This window comes from Sceloporus undulatus, chromosome 9, assembly GCF_019175285.1.
Source record: "Sceloporus undulatus isolate JIND9_A2432 ecotype Alabama chromosome 9, SceUnd_v1.1, whole genome shotgun sequence".
Lineage (NCBI taxonomy): Eukaryota > Metazoa > Chordata > Lepidosauria > Squamata > Phrynosomatidae > Sceloporus > Sceloporus undulatus.
The window spans coordinates 26,346,571-26,363,955 of record NC_056530.1 but is presented as its reverse complement, the minus strand read 5'-3'; the positions used below and the strand labels follow the sequence as shown (position 1 = coordinate 26,363,955).

Sequence of the window (17,385 nt, the reverse complement as noted above, 5' to 3'; positions counted from 1 at the left end):
ACAAAAACCCAAACCGTGCGGAGCCTAAAAATAGCCATCCCTTCTTAACACACTTTTTCCTTTCTTTCCTTTTAAGTTCATTTCAGGATGACGGGAAGACAAACAAATGCATTTAAACATGTCACCAACTTAAAATGCTTGAGTCATTGGGTTTTGGGCGCATCTGCATTGTAGAAATAATGCGGTTTGGCACCACTTTTAGGGCTGTAGCTCCATCCCATGGCAACCTGGGATTGTAGTTTGACAAAGTCTTGAGCCTTCTCAGCCAAAGGGTGCAGGTGCTTCACCAAACTACAAATCCCATTATTCTGTAGGGTCAAGTCATGATGGGAATCGGATAGATGTTCCATTGTATATTATTATTATTATTATTATTATTATTATTATTATTCCATTATTTGAAGGCAAATAAGTTTGCCAAACTTTAAAAAAAAGCCCATTACAGGTATTTGGGGAGGCAGCGTGTCGCAGTGGTTTGAGCGTCGGACTATGACTCCGGAGACCAGGGTTCGATTTTCAGCTCAGCCTCAAAACTCACTAAGTGACCATAGGTAGGTCCCACTCTCTCAACCTCAGAGGCTGGCATTGGCAAACGCTTCTTGAAGAAATTTGCCAAGGAAACTCCATGTCAGGGTCACCATAAGTCAGAAATGACTCGAAAGTGTGCACAGCAACAACAACAAACAAGGGGAGCAGAAAAAGAGGTAGACTCTTTCCCTTCCCAGTTGGCTCAGGCAAAAGCAAACTGCAGCAGCCTTTCCTGGCTTGTGCTCTCCTTCCTCATTCATAACCTTTGCCTTTTGAATTGCCTCCCAGTTTTCCTCATTACAATGTTGGGGTGGGTGCAAACCATGACCCAGACCTCCATGCTTTGAGCATTAGGGATGATGTCTTCCAGCCCAGAAAGCTGGATGGACTTCTGCCGACTGAAGCAGCTGGCCTTGGCGGGTCTGGTGCCCATCCAACCCGGTCGCCTGGTGTTGCAACCGCCTAGCGAAATAGGTCCTTGGTGTCTCTTGCAAAACAACAACAACGGTCCTGCTTTGTTTGCTTCCAGGACGGGTGGGAACCTCCCCAGACCCCAGCTGGCGCACTGAGCATGGCAGGGGAGAGATGTGGGAGGTTTCCATCAGGGACGCCTCTGGTGTGTTTCGCCAGGTTTGCTTGGCAGTCCTAATGGGCAGCGTTGCCAATGCTTGACCCCGTCTGGTGCCAAATGTGGCAGATGTTCTTGGGACAAGTAGGAGGGGGAGAGGAAATCCTTTGGGGCCTCAAAATGGTTGCGTTTGGAGAGGCGCGTCATGCGCCCACCTCTGCCCCTTTACCTCGAGGAACGTGATGGCGGAGGCTTGGCATCTCATTTTGCGGGGCTGGATCCGTGGGTGATGGGAGATGCTTTCCGAGGATGTGAGTCAAGGAGGAAATGCTGTTCGGTGGCATCTGTTCCCCCGCGACGCATTGGCGCACGGAAAGCAATGGTTTCACTGGTGTGAAGCCACACGCTTTGGACTGAAAACAGCACCTCAAATGACCCACACAAGGGATGCTCTTCGCCCAGTGAAGGAAAGGGCAGAAGTATAGTTATGGGGTGTTTAGGGAAACTGAATCCCACCCCCATAAAACTTCTGCCCACTTTGTGACATCTTCCTCCAGCGCCCCCAAATTTCTGGCATTGCAGTCGCTTAAAACATTGGATATTTGGAAACAAGAGTGCCAAAGAAAAGGAGTGTGCCAAGGGTGCATCTATGCCAGTGTTACCCAAACTTTGGTCCTCCAGATGTTTGGGACTTCAGCTTCCTGACCGTTGGCCAAACTGGGTAGGGCTTCCTCTTTGGGTTTAAGTCCTAAAGCAACTTGGAGGACCAAAGTTTGGGAAGCACTGGTCTGCAGTGTCGGAATAAGGCAGCTTGGCATCGTTTTAAGTGCCAGAGTCGTCCATATGCAGGGTGATGTTGTTGTGTGCCTTCAAGTCGTTTCTGACTTACGGCGACCCCAAGACGAACGTATCATGGGGTCTTCTTGGCAAGGTTTATATGAAATAAGAAATGGATTTACTATTTGGACTTGGGTCCCATCATCTTGCTGGGGCTTCTGGGAGCCGGAGTCCAAAACACCTGGAAGGCCAAAGATTGGGCACAACTACTGCAAAGGTGCGCACATCTGGAACTGCATGGACTGTCCTACTAATATTGAGATGCTGGGAGTCTGGAATGGCAGAAGGTCCCCCTTCTTTGCCGGAGGACCCTTCTGAGCTCCAGGAATAGAGCAGCCGCCCTCCCAGGACCTGTTTTGAGTCTCGCTCTCCTCCCTGGCCAAGTATTTGGGGAATGAGTGACCCAGGCCTTTGGAATGCGGCCATTTCCAGGCCAGCTGCCACGACCGGTGCCCTCTGGGCCCTTGCCACTAGAGAGCGCCCACAAAGGCACTGTGGCTTTTGGGAGGAGAGGGGCAGGCCCTGCGTAGCCTGAGCACTTTGGGACTTTGGGGCTCCCTCTTGGTGGCTGTACATGGATCGCAGGAGCATGCCAGGGGCTTTGTGAGCTCACATTGGGGGAAGCAGAGAGAAAGAAGGAAGAAAGGAAGGGAGAACAGAGGAAAGAGGGCCAAGGGAGCAACCTCTCAGTGCATGCATCCAGAGTCGTGTGGCCACCCGCAGCATCGATTTGGCCGTCCTTTGTTCTCTTGGGATACTGGGGAAGAAGCTGATCTCTTTGGGTATGGTCATATTCACATGTTTCTTCCTTATTTTGCTCCCCCCTCTCCCTCCCTCTCTCCCTCTTTTTCTTTCTTTCTTTCTTTCTTTTCATTCATTCTTTCTTCCTTTCATCCCTTCTCCCTTTCTTTACCTCTCTCTCTCTCCTTCCTTGCTTCCTTCCTTCCTTCCTTTCTTTCTTTCTTTCTTTCTTTCCTTCATTCTCCTATAACTTTTCCTCTTCATCCTTTGTACCAAATATTTCCTTCCTTCCTTCCCCTATAACTTTCTCCCTTTGTCCTTGTACCCAATATCTCTGTCCGGAGCCAGTGCTGGGGACCATTCTTCCTTCCTCCTCTCTGTCTGTGAACCTAATAGAATGGCAAAGATGCATCTGCCAGACGCATTTGGGATTTTGACTGTGGCCCTTTCCTTTTCATTGTCGGTATTTTTATCTGCAGTTGCTCTGCTTGATTTCTTTTAGCTCTGGCTTTCTTGTCCCAGAACGGACAAAGATCCCAGGAGCTGACAGAGTAGGATGTGTGCGTTGTGTGCCTCTCAGCCATTTCCATCTTATGGCGACCCTATCAGGGTTTTTTTCTTGGTGCAGAGGGTTTCTTTTTGCCTTTGTCTTGGTTTTTATTCAAGCAAACAACTCCTAAAGTCAGTTTCAGACACAGATATTGTTTGTCCTGTTGTGGGAGCCTTGCTAGCCATTGTTCCAGCACCAAGCCAGTCTTGTTGTTGTTGTTGTTGTTGTGTGCCTTCATGTCATGTTCAACTCATGGCGACACTATCATGGGTTTTTCTGGGGCTTCCACAAGAATCAAACCCTGATCTCCAGAGTTGTGGGCCGCATCCGCACTGCAGCAACAATCCAGTTTGACACCCCTTTAACTGTCCCCGCTCAATGCTGTGGATATCTGAGATTTGCAATTTTTCTAATCAACTAAATAACTCTCTTTTCTAGCCAGGCATCTTCCAGATGTGTTTCGATTCCCATTACTCTGGGATTTGTAGTTTTGTGAGGCATTGGGCCTTCTCTCTCGGAGGGCTCTGGTGCCGAAACAAACTACAAACCCCAGAACTCCATAGCATTCCCTTCCCAGTCGGCTCAGGCAAAAGCAATCTGCTGAAGCTTTTCCTCGTTCATAACTTTTGCCATCTTGGCCACGCTCTGAGGTTGCTTTGCCCTGGTTTCCATCAATGCAGAGCTGGAGGGTTTGCAACTGAGTCAACGGAAACATTGGGGTTAATGGGGAATTGGGAGAGGACTGGCATATTCCCCCTATGGCCAGACCCATAACCAGTCCTATCCTCTCTCATTTTTGCATGGGGTTTGTTTGGTGTTTTTGATCCCGTTGGCTGGGTTCCCAAATGGTAGCCGGGGCCGAAGCCGGAAACATTAAGCAGCTACTGTATTGTGTTCTGGAGCCTGGATTCCTTTTCCTTCCCCTAATTTTATTGCAAAAGGATAGAAAAGGTTGGGCAGGATTTAGGTTCGGAGCCAAACTGGGATCAGGAACATATCTCCAGATATTTTTGAGAGACCCAAGATTTCTAGGGGGGCAAAACTGGTTTAGAAAGAGCTTGGTCCTCTTGGGCTACATCCGCACTGCAGAGTTAACACAGTTTGAGGCCGCTTTTAACTCTCGACTGACGTCTGAATTGCACTGCATTTGAAAGCCCAACTCTGGTCAGTTTGGAGAAGTGGAAACGATGGCCCGGGATTTTGGGAGCTGCAATCCAAAGTCTTAGGAGGGACAAAGTGTCTTCATCCCTGATATGAGACCTATCCAAAAAGGGGTGCAACTCTGTGGGTTTCTGCTAGGCCTCACTGCTGGAGTAATCCGGTTTGACCCCTCTTTAACTGCCGTCTTTTCCTTCCCTGTCAGCTCAGGCAAAAGAAACTGCTGCAGCTTCTCCTAGATTGTCTGTTTTTCCTGATTCATAGCAAGTGTCCTAGTTTTAATGAAATGTTGTTGGGTCTAAACTAGCCTTTCTGCCTTTTAGGTTGGCCCAGCAAAGACACCAGCCCAGCATGGCCTTTCCCTCCTCACCCCCCTTCCGCTTCCCTGCCTTGCCACGCATGGAGGAACCCCAGGCATGGGACCTTTCACCTTTCCCTTCGGCCATCAAAGCCGGATCCTTTGCTCTCCAGAGGGGCCACTTGTCTTCCTCCCACACTAGCCCTATCCCTTCTTCACAAGGAACTCTTAGCTTTGCCTTTTTCCCTTGACAAAAGAGTCGCTGGCAGCTTTGGCTTCTCCTGCCTCAAAGAAAGGTCTCTGCCCCAAAGAGCTTCCAGGCTTGCTGGCTCCGAGGGAGAAGGAAAAGGGATGCCCTTCCTTCCTTCCTTCCTTCCTTCTCTTCCTCTCTCCTCCCTCCCTCCTTCCTTCCTTACTTCTTTCCTTACTTCCTTCCTTTCTGTTTCTCTCCTTCCTCCCTTTTTCATTCCTTCCTTCTTCTCTGTGTCTCCTGCCTCTCTCCTTCCTTCCTTCCTTCCTTCCTTCCTTCCTTCTCTTCATCCCTGCCTTCTCTCTTCTTTCTTTTCTTTTCTTTTCTTTTCTTTTCTCTCCTCTCTCTTTCCCTTCTTTGCCCTTCCATCCTTTCTCTCTCTCTCCTTTCTTTCTTTCTTTCTCGAAGCAACAGTGCAAAACAGCAACACTGCCGCCAGCCCCCCCCCCCCCCCCCATCCCTGTGTCATTGAAGGTGAAAATGTGATGAACACACTAATTTGGGAACAGCATCTTCTCTTCAAAATGCCTGGAGGAGACACTAGGAGAGAACTGTAGTGGTGTTGTGTGTTGTGTTGGCTCTGGGTTTCCGTCTAAACGTTAAAAGGAGCTATCCAGCGGGATGAACCTATTTTGGATTAAGGGATGCAGTTTGGTATCTTGGATGGATAGATACATGGATGGATGGATGAATGGATGGATGGATAGTTTGGCCTGAAAGTGGAATTATTTGCGCCTTGTTTGCCTGTGTGAGTAGGGAAGGAAGGGGGATGCTTCAGTGGCAGAAGCTAATCCAAAAGCCCCTGTTATTTTTAGGGTGCTTTATGTTTAGTGTCCTGCATGGCTAAAGGGTTGGCATAGATGACCCTTAGGGCTCCTTTCGAACTCTACAAGTCCCTCTGGCTCAAGGCCTTTCTATCCTTTCCTGCAACAGAAGGTGCCGAAGTTTTTCGGTCTCTTTTTGTTAAAGACGCTCTTTAATTACGTCGACATTTAAGGATTAAATCTAATCTTGAATTAAGGCCTCCTCCTCCCCCAGAAGCTGCCCCCTTCTCCATGTGGGGCTCGCAAAGCAAAAGCCAGCTACTGAGATGGCTCCTTTCGAAGCACTTTTGCAACTGAAATTTCAGCTCATTTCTCCAAAGCCAGGATGGGGCAAGGCTGGCACAATGGGAGCCACCCCGGGAAGCCCTGGCATGGGCAGAGGTGCCCAATACGGGCGGGAAACTCACCGACCCACCCAGCCACCCCTTCTGTCTCAGTGGGGTTTAAGGCTAAGAGGCTTCCGGCTGCCTGGCCCCGTTTAAAGCAGCTTAGACAAATCAGAAATTGAGGGGGGGGGCAGAAAAGGGGCTTCACTGAAACTCCATTTTCCATCATTCCCCCACTAAATCCATGGCTTTTTGACTGCAAGAAGGAATGGGGAACCTCATAGAAGGTGCAGTGGTTTGAGCGTCTCTGGAGAACAGGGTTGGAATCCTGGCTCAGCCATGGAAACCCATTGGGCAAGTTACACTCTCTCAGCCTCAGAGGATGGCAGTAGGGGCAAATGCACCTCTGGAGAAACCAAGAAAGCCCCCATGATGGGTTTGCTTTAGGGTTGCCATAAGTTGGAAATGACTTGAGTAATAGTAGTAGTAGTTGTAGTGTATTCTTTTAAAGTACTTTTTGGATGGAGGCGGGTAGGCACAGAACAACAACAAGCAGAATTTGGATTTTGGTTCTATGTATTCCTGCGTGGCAGATGTGAGTTGTTTGAATTTCAGGAGTGCTACAGTTGTGTGTTTTTGGACAGAATGGTGTTGGATTAGATGACCCTTGGGGTCCCACTCGACGCCACAATTTGGCCGTCTCCATGCCAGCTTGTTTTTACCCCAAATGCTGCAGCCTGGATTCGAGGAAGGCTCAACATTTAGACAAGTTCCCATGCTGTTGGTCCATCTCCAAAGAAGATAAGGGAGCCGGAGGCAGGGGCAATGCCAAGTTGGGTGTCCTCTCGCAGCCCAGACTGACCAGGCGGACAAAGGGAGGCCTGTTCTCCGTTGCAACCCAGAGAGACCTCTGCCCTGATGGGAAGGAGCCAGTCTGCCCTGCGCAGCTTCGGATCCCCAGCGTAGCAGCAGGGAGCACGGAAAGACAAATACGTTATTCTGTCCTCCTTGGAGCACAGCCAGAGAGCAAGGAGAAATGGCAGCATCCACCAACAGGAATAGAAAACCTCTCTCTTTCAAAAAGACCCATAGACCTCTACACACCCCACCACACCCTTCCATGCTGCAATGTGTCTGAACCAAAGTTTCCAGAGCTTTCATAGAGTTGGAAGAGACCCCAAGGGCCATCCAGTCCAGCCGACATCTGCCAGGCAGGAATACATAGAATCGTAGTTGGAAGGGACCCCCAAGGACCATCCAATCCACTTCTGCCATGCAGGAATACATAGAATCATAGAGTTGGAAGGGACCCCCAGCACCACCCAGTTCAACGGACTTCTGCCATGCAGGAATACATAGAATCACACAGGGCTTCCATGCTAAGCCTCTCTCTTTGGTAGGAAATATGCCACTCGGTGCCACTTTATCTTTCCCTCTCCTCCCTTTCTCTCACTTGCCAAGGCATGTGATGCGAGAACAGCTCCAGACTCAAAAAATAGCTCTCGATTGCATTATATGCGCAGGCCGTCAGCGACAGGAAGTGCCCGTCTCACTTCCTCTTTCTCGAGCGCAGCTGCCATGACAACCTTTATTTTTTGTGGCCTCAGTTTGTGTACATTTTTGCATCTTGAATGGCAAGAATTTTGTTCAAGAGTCAGGATGGCCTTGGCCAGAAATGATCTCTTTGGCTTCCACTGAGATTATTTTATGGCTGCGCCTTTCTTTTTGAGAAATCATACCTTTGCAACGCTTGCAACGGGCGGCCAAGAAAATGGGCACGAAATATTTCGAAATGGCAAAACTCTGCCCATGGTTGGAAGAGGCGCATAGGTGCCCATGTAGAAGAATACATGTGCAAAACACACAGGTTGCAGAAACGTGCACAAAAAAACTGTGCACAATTTTGCATGCGCAAAGAACTGGGCAATTGAGCAGAAGTGCACAAAACAAAGGTCTTGCAGCCTGATAGGAGAAGAACATGGCCCTGGAGTCCAACCTCCTGCTCAATGCAGGGTCTGCAGTGATTCTCAAACTTTGGTCACCCAGATGTTTTGGACTCCAGCTCCCAGAAGTCCTGGCAGTTGGTCAAGCTGGCTGGGGCTTCTGGGAGCTGAAGTGCAAAGTTTGGGAATAACTCTTTTCCAGATCTTTTTGAAGGCTTCCAAAGAAACCAACCTCACCACCTCATTGCCAAACCAGTCTTACTCTCCACTTACTACTCAATTTAGTCATCTCCATTTCCAGCGAGAGAGTTCAGGCTGGATTTGCCGTCATACCATTCCTTGGAACTGGTTATTCAGTCATCCTGTCCCCAATGGCATCACTACAGTTGGCGTCACCCAGTGGGGTAATTCTTGATGCCATTCCCAAGCGGGCAGCATTCCCACAGCATTTCTTTGTAGGAGATGCCAGCAGAGGGAAGGATCCGGTTTCCTGGCACACACCCCCAGCTGCCCATCTCCGCCAGCCAGGGCACTTCTACTGTCCACCTGCTGCAGCTGTGGATGGACATTGGGGTGTTTTTTCACCCAGCCAGAGTGACCAGATATCTTCATTGCTAGAGAGGACAAGGCACTACAAAATGAAGGCTATTCAAGCAAAATGGAGGAGCTTACCAAATGCACGCTTCCTAGTCAAAGGGAGGACATTTGGGAGTGAAGGCTGAAATGTAAGACGTTTCCTGGGAAAGGAGAATGTATGGTCACTCTGTGCCCGACAATCCCTTCCGGAGCTGGCAGGGCTGATGGCTGTTCCAGAGAAGGATGTGCTGATGGTGGCATCAGCAGCGGTGGCCTTCCACAGGAAAGGGGTCAATGGTGCCATGGGATGCCATCACCTCCCTTTCCTGCCCAGCCAGACCTAGAAGAGCAGCACCCATCCTTGCCAATGGACACTGCGGGTTGGTGGCAGAATCACTCTGGTTGGCAGAGGTGACAGCCAGGGTGGTCTTGGGACAGACAGTGACCGTGTGGGGAGTGTGGACCGAACTTAGTGACTACACAAGGGGGTGAACACCCAACAGGGCAGTTGCCCCATAAGGTGTTCATCTCCTTGTGTAGTGTCACCCAGTGTGGTCCACACTCCCCGCACCCCCTGCCTTTTCACTTCCTCATAAGAGATGTGTCACTGCGACAATGTGAGGAGTGTTGACCACACCGGGTGACACCACACATGGGAGTGACACCCCTGCCTTTACACCTCCCCATAAAAGCGGTGTCACTATTGGGCATGCGGGGAGTGCAGACTGCACTGGGTGATGCCCCTGAGTTTATACCTTCCCATAAAAGAAGTGTCATTGTGGGCATGTGGGGAGTGTGGACTGCAACGGGTGACGCCCCTGCCTTTGCACCTTCCCATAGGAAAGGTGTCACAATGGGCGCGCGGACAACACCAAGTGATGCTTCACAAGGGGATGATGCCCCTACGTTTATACCTCCCCATAACAGAGGGGTCACTATGGACATGCTGGGAGTGCAGACCGCACTTGGTGCCACCTCACAAAGGGGTGACTGCCTTTTGACCTCCGCATGAGAGAAGCATGACGAAAAGAAGGACGCTTCTTTTTCCCCCCGAACTTGTTCAGTACTGGGGATGGTACATCCAGACACGTGCGCCGGGGGTGGCAGTGGAAGTTCTCTGGCAGATCCATGGTTGTCATGGTTATTGGATGCAGAGTGGGACAAGAAAAGATGCGCTGCATGGGTGTCTTCTTCTTTTCTCCCTTTCCATCCACCTCCTCATTCACCTCCTCACTGCATTGCCTCCATCTGGGTTCTCCAGAGCCACGTTGGTCTGCATAGTGTTTTTCTGCCCTCTTCTCACTGGTTTGACTGGGAGAAGTCACACAGCCGTAAGGGGGATTCAGTAGCATCCCCTCCTCAATTCGGGATGAGTTATCCTACTGTTTACGAGAGGCAGCTCCGGCTCGGCGTCCCACGAACGTGCCGGGATGCTACCGGGACTGGGATGAACTGGAACGGACGCCAACCGGCCAGGAGAGGGACTATGGGAAAGGTGTGTGGGGACCCACGCTGGATATCATGCTGTGTATGTGGTGATTTGTGTGTAAAGGATGCACACCTCTGGTTTTTTGGTTGCAAGAGAGTTGTGTCGATTTTCCATGGGGGGGGGGAGAGATATGATTTAAGGGGGCTTGTTTTGCACTTTCTCATTTTGTTTTGGTGTTTGTAGCTTGTAATGGTTTGTGCATTGGACTAATCTGGAGAACAGGGTTCGAATCTTCGCTCAGCAAAATTGAGTGGTCAGTTGAATGACACACTCTCAACCCCAGAAACACCCATGATAGGTTCGCCTCTTTTGTTGTGTGCCCTAAAGTTATTTCCAACTTATGGTGACCCTATCGTGGGGTTTACTTTGCAAGGTTTGCTCAGAGGAGGTTTGCCATTGCCTTTCCCTGAGGCTGAGAGCGTGCGACTCGCCCCAAGGTCACCCAATGGGTTTCATAGCTGAGCCAAGATTTGAATCCTGATCTCCAGAGTCTTAGTCCAGGACTACTGCACTGGGTTTGCCTTACATCAGCAATAGCTTTAAGGCACACGGCAACAATTTTGTAGCTTGGCTTATCTGGAATCGTCTACTTGGCTTTGTACCTGAGCCCAGCTTTTGGTATGTCTTCCATCAGGGACTGCATGAATTGATCTGTGTCTCTCTGTCTCTGTGCATGGATCTCCTCGTTCATTTAGTATGTTGGCGATGGTAAGCTTTCGAACCCTTGTCACTTTGTAGGGCGACTATGGTTTAAAGTTTCCTTTAGCGCTGCATCCCGGAGACAGGGAAGTGGTTTGAGACATCATTCTGAATGGCCATCGTGCGAAAGATTGGTTTAGAGGAGAACATTATTGCTTTATAGATCAGGAAGATCTATAGGACAGGTGATCAGGGTTTGAATCCTTGCTCGGTCGTGGAAACCCACTGGGTAACCTTGGGCAAGTGGCATACTCTCAGCCACAGAAAACCCAGCCATAGGCTCATCTTAGGGTCACCATAAGTCAGAAATGACTTGAAGGCACACAACAACAATAAAGGTTCAATGGCCTGGAGAGCTCTTTTAAGTAATGGATGGTAAAACCTGGAGCAGATTCACTGCTTCCTTAACATGGCAACCACTAGCCACTACTGGGTTGAGGGCCATGTCCAAAAGATGTGCTGAGACTGACCAGTCAGTTATGGCGATGCTTGGAAAACCTTCAACGCTAACTCCTTAATTTTTCCTTTGATTGAAAAAGTGGTTTTGCTAATAATAATCTCTGTCTTTCTCCCTGCAGAACAAAGACAAAGAAAGGATGAAGGAGGGCAAAGACAAAGATGCCCGCTACACCAATGGGCACCTCTTCAACTCCATCACGGTCTCGGGCATGACCATGTGCTACGCCTGCAACAAGAGCATCACGGCCAAGGAGGCGCTGATTTGTCCCAGTGAGTAAGACGCTTGCTCGCTTGCCTTGCGGCCCCAGGGATCAACATGCGAAGAACGGCTCCTAAATCAGGAGATTGGGTGGGCGGGCGTGAGAAAGTGACGCAGGCAGAGAGGGAAGGGGCTGGGACCCATTTCGGGAAGGACGGCTTGTGCATTTCCTTGGTGGCAATCCAACAGATTCAACATCAGCTCTTGCAGAACTGAGTATGCCACATCTGAACTTAGCCCCAGGTTGAGATATCTTACAGGTTGCCAAGTATCCCTTATTGCAAGGGATGGCCCCTTATTTGAGGCACAGAAAACTTGTCACTTATAGGGCTGGCGGATGCCCCTTATTATAAGAAATGTCCTTTATTTTAAGGTTGCAAAGCTTGTCCTTTATAGGACTGGCAAGTGTCCCTTATTATATGTCCCTTATATGAGTGCCATAAAGCATGTATTTTATAGGGCTGGCAGGCCTCCCTTATTATAAAGGATGCCCTTCATTTGACGATCGGAAAGCATTTTATATAAAGTAAGCGGGATGCAAAAAAAATCCTAGATCTTGGCATGTGATCCCTTCATAAAGATAGAAATATGTGCAGCGTGTCATTTAGGAATGTGGACAAAATCTCAATTTAACAGAGATACACATGTCTAGGTTCCCAGAAACCAACACTTTCATTTAGTATTTAAGTAAACCATCAACTTGTCCATAGTTACTACCTGATTTTAAACCTTGTCTGTCTTTTGAATTTTGCCGTATTTCAGATTTTGGAAATGAGACCCAAGCCTAAACATGAAAATTAATTTCTGTTTCATATATGCACCTTACATGCATTGCCTGAAGGTCATTTGATGTTCAGTATTTATTGTGCATGAAACAAAATGTGTGTCCAACGAACCACCAGAAAGCCAAGGGCTCACTGTCTCAGCCAGCCCTGCAAAATGCTTTGGATTCTGCAGTATTTTGGATTTGGGGATTCTGTGTCAGAGATAGGAGAGAAAGGCTTGCGTATTGTCTGCGGTGTCCTCTTCTGTTGCATTTTGCTGGAACAGACTAACAAGGCTCTAATTTCATCAATGTAAGAAGGTTAGGAAGAGTTAAGTTTGGGCTAAATCTTAAGCAGAGGAAGAAATGAAGGCTGGCTTGGCGGAAATAGCAGATGGTGAGAAACCTCATCCCAAGCGTTGCCATCTTAGGTCTGCAAAACATACATCTGGGTTGAGTCCAGATGTTGGAAGGAGACGTCAAAGGTGATGGTTGTTTACAGTAACTTCGATTTATGGCGACCTCATGAACGACGTCCTGCGCAGGTCTTGCAAACTCCGGACTTCTTTAACTGAGTCCGTCCATCTGCAATGCAGCCTTCCTCTTTTCTGCCTTTCCAAGCATCATTGTCTTTTCCCGGAGTCCTTTCTTCTCATGATGTGTCCAAAATACGACAGCCTCGGTTTAATCATCTTGGCTTCTAGGGAAAATTCAGGCCAGATTTGCTCCTGGACCCATTTATTGGTCTTTTTAGCAGCTCACGGTATTTGCAGAACTCTTCTCCAGAACTGCGTCTCCAATAAGTCCATTCTCTTCCTATCGGCTTTCTTCACTGTCCAACTTTCACATCTGTGTGTCTTGTGTGCCTTCAAGTCCTTTCCAAATTATGGCAACCCTAAGGGTTTTCTTGGGGTATATGGGGTTTATTATGGGGGCCTCTTGGCAAGATTTAGCAAGTCACTCTCTCTCAGCCTGATGTTGCAATGGCAAACCTCCTTTGAACAAATCTTACCATGATAGTTTTTTTGGTGGGTTTTTGGGGCTATGTGGCCGTGTTCTGGAAGAGTCTATCCCTAGTTTATTTTTTGGGATAAACTCTTCTGCACGTGGCCACGTAGCCTGAAAAACCCACAAAAAACTATGAATGTGGTTGTGAAAGCCTTTGACTTCACACTCAGGTTCGCTTTGGGGTCTCCGTAAGTCAGAAACGACTTGAAGGCACACAAGTCATGGGCGGTCATTCATTGTTGTATTTGCTTAATGCAAACTTGCCTTTGAGGTCCGGCCTTGGAGACCCTTTTCCAAAGCAAGGAGTGCAATAGCGCAGCCCTTCTTCCTCCCTTTTGCTTCTCGGAGGAGACTGTGGGCTGCCGCTCTTGGCAAGGGCTTCTGGCGCAGCAGATGGTCCTACAAACAAGCGGCCATTTGGTGTTTTTCTCTCCGGCCTCCGCCTTGATAGCGGTGGGTGGACTTGGAATTTGCAGGGTGTGGGCGCTCTCCTGGAAGGACTTCCTTACGCATTATTGATTACCGGTCACTGATTAGCAGATTAACAGCGTGGGCCGGAGCTCAGAAAGTGTGCCAAGTGCAACCCAGTCCACCAAAGCTGGTTTGCGCTTTAGTTTTCTCAGTGTCTAGCACGTACCTTCCCAGTTTACTCCAGTTTGGCAGGGACAGTCCTTATTAATCCTCTATTTCCTTTTCTTTTTTGGCTGCACTTAAAATGTCCCAGTTTCCCTCTCTCCTCTTGCTTTCCCTTCTTGACCTCAGTTTACACCATTTTCTGCAAACTCACCTCAAAATGCAAAAGGAATTAACTTAGCAGTGGGACGGGAGAACATTTGGTTGGATCAACAACTGTTGTGATACTACTACTACTACTACTACTACTAAGGTGTGCCTTCAAGTCATTTCTGACTTATGACGACCATGCTTTGCCTTTCTCTCAGGCTGAGAGAGTGTGACTCACAACTCTCCTTCCTCCAAGTATCAGCTTTTCCCAACTTGGTTTCTTGTTGTTGTCCGCCTTTAAGTTGTCATTGATTTATGGCAACCGTAATGGGGTTTTCATGGCAAGATTTGTTCAGAGTGAGGTTGCTTTTTGCCTTCCTCTGAGGCTGAGAGAGTGTCGCTTGTCCAAAAGTCACCCAGTGGGTTTCCATGACCCTTGCGCCGTCTTCCAATTCATGATTATATACAATACTGCTGTCCAGATTTGGCCAGGACTGTCCCGATTAATCCTCTGCCTTCCCACTTTCCCCGCTGCTTTTGAAACATCCTGGTTTCTTTATTCTCCTTCCACTCACTTGCTGCAAACTGAGCTCACAATCCTATAGTTTGCATTCAAATAATCCAACGGAGAGGAGACAGAGAAGCTGAACCCAGTCCTTCCCAGTCGGCTCAGGCAAAAGCAAACTGCCGCGACCTTTCCTAGTTTGTCCATTGACCCTCATTGATAACTTTTGCCATCTTGACCACACTCTGGTGTTGCTTGGCCACGTGCGGCTGTGAGATTTTGGAGGGCCAGGCATCCCCATTTGCCTTTTCTAGATGCAAGCTTTGCTTTGTCTGCGTCTCTTCCTTCTCCGGTGGGTTTATCTGTTATTTGTTCCAGTTTTCCAGGAGCCAAACTGGGGGCCGCTGGTTTCCTCCGCTTTGATCTGAAGGATTGCTGGGGAGGCTGGGTGTTGTTGCGTTTGTCAAAGCAAACAAAACAGCCCTGCGGGCGGCAGCTCTGGGCGGCATTGTCGTCCTGAATCGCACAATTGTGTGTTTTCCCCCCTCTTATCTTGGACTGTGCCTTTTTCCTGGGCTTAGGTTTGGCCGTCCTTGTGGGCTTTTGGCTTTCTCTGTCTCTCTTCCAGATGCAAGGGACAGATAATTCGCAGGGATTTTTAGCTGGAACACGCAATTGCGAGAGCTGAGTCTCAAAGTGGAAAAATTGTCGTGAAACCGTGAAACGCAAGGGCTTTGAGACTCCTTTTTTTAATTTAAAAATGTGTACTTTTGTTCTTTTAAATTGTAAGATACGTTGAGTCCCAATTTTAGTGGAGAAACAACAACAACTCTTTGCAAACAACAAATATTGGCAACAACACATATCTTTGCAAACCTCATGTGCTCCAATTGATTTTGCAAGGACAGTCCTGCGTAAACCTTGACATTCCTACTTTTTCAACTGCATTTAAAATGTCCTGAGATCCTGGGATTTGTAGTTTGGTGAGATATTTAGCCTTCCCTGTCTGGTCTAATCTGCACTGAAGAATTAAATGCAATCCTACACTGCTTTTAATGGCCCATGGCCCTTTGTGATGGGATCCTGGGATTTGTAGTTTGGTGAGATATTCAGGCCAGGTCTATTCTGTACTGAAGAATTAACGGAGCTTGACACTGCTTTTAACGGCTATGGGATCGCGGGATTTGTAGTTTGGCGATTTAACCTTCTAGACCTCCCAATGGTAAGACCCATTTTTTAAAGATGGGAAAGACCGCCTTCCTTGATGTGCATTTCAAAGGCTGCGTCCGCACGACAGAAATAATGCAGTTTGACACCACTTTCACTGCCTGGGATGTATTGTTTTGTGCAATCATTAAGCATCCCGGTCAAGGAGCTCCGGTGCCACAAGAAACAGCAAATCCCAGGGTTTTGTAGGATGGCAAATGGTGCGAATCTTGGTCCGAAGGCTTTGGGGTTGAGCCCTAGTCCTGTATTTATAAGGCGATGTCTGTCTTAAGCCGACGTCTAGAAATCTCTCTCTAATCCGGCATCAAAGGCAAAGAGATCCGGTGACCCTCTGTCCCTTTGAAAGGCTGCCAAGTTTCACCCACAAAACGGTGCCTGGATTCTAACTTTTGAGGCACAAAATGCTGGCAGGGATGGAGAGATTGAGAGTATCTTTGAAATTGATGCCTGTCTGGAAAGCCATCCAGACGACGCATGACATGCTCAGGCCTTGCAAACTCAGGCTTCATCACATGAGTCTGTCTGTCGGCTCCCTTAAAAATCTGCTTTTCCAAAACGCCGGTGGTTCTCCGCCATTTTGTTCCCAAGTTCAGACATAAGTGAGAAATGACTCTTCTTGTCACCCCAAATTTCACTTCCTTCTTCCCTGTGGTTATCACATGTCCCATGAGTCACCAAGATTGTGGACTTGTGGCTTTTTCACTTCACACAACCAGGCTCTGGGAAACGATGGAGGAGTTGGACACAGCGTAATGTTAATGTTGAGCCTTCCTTATCCAGAATACGGAAATCCTCCAAAAACCCAAAACGTTTTCTTGGGTGGCTGAGACAGTGACACTTTTGCTTTCAGATGGTTCAATGCACACAGACTTTTTGGTTTCATGCACAAAATTATTTAAAATATTGGGTGTAAAAAGACCATCAGGTTTGCAACCGTGCCCCATTTTAATGAAATTTTGAGCGCCCAATGCGCACGCATCGGGTCTCATGCCGCCTCCTCTCCTTTTCCTTTCCAGCCTGCAATGTCACCATTCACAACCGCTGCAAAGATACTCTGCCCAACTGCACCAAAGTCAAGCAGAAGGTGAGTAGGCGCATGGATGCAGGTGGCGGGGCCAAAATGGTGGCACGACGTTGCCGTCGCAGACCAAGAAATAGCCTAAGAAAGCTAAAAAGGAGCAAATAGCAAGAATAATTGGGCCTAAAGACCCTATGAAGTTAATGGGGTTGCCATATATCACCAAGCAACGTCACGGCACATGCACAAACATATCCCAAATACCCTAAAGGCACCAGATCCCACCTGATCTTGGAAACTAAGCAGGGTCAGCCCTGGTTAGGACTTGGAAGGGAGCCCATCAATGAATCCCAGGTGCTGGAAGCTCTATTTCAGGGGAAGGAATTGGCCAAACCACCTCTGAATATTCCTTGCCTAAGAAAACCCTATGAAATGCGCTGAGTCCCTATAAGTCAACCAGTGACTTGAAGGCACAAATACACACGCTGCTCAATGAAATGTTGTGGATCTTTACGTCTCCTGCTCCTGATTTGCAATGAAATCTGGCCAGTCTTTTTGAAAGAATGGGTGACTGAGGAATGGGAAATAATAATAATAATAATAATAATAATAATAATAATAATAATAATAATAATA

At 48.2% G+C, this 17,385-nt stretch overlaps 1 protein-coding gene across 4 annotated transcripts in view; it reads left to right on the top strand.

The window, feature by feature from the left end:
• ARHGEF2 (Rho/Rac guanine nucleotide exchange factor 2) overlaps nucleotides 1-17,385 on the top strand; it is a 58,386-nt gene that overhangs the window by 27,262 nt on the left and 13,739 nt on the right. For all 4 annotated transcript variants that reach the window (XM_042439439.1, XM_042439438.1, XM_042439442.1 and 1 more), the window contains 2 exons: nucleotides 11,366-11,516; nucleotides 16,748-16,815. In XM_042439439.1, coding sequence (XP_042295373.1) covers nucleotides 11,366-11,516; nucleotides 16,748-16,815 — 219 coding nt within the window. The remainder of the gene's footprint in view (nucleotides 1-11,365; nucleotides 11,517-16,747; nucleotides 16,816-17,385) is intronic.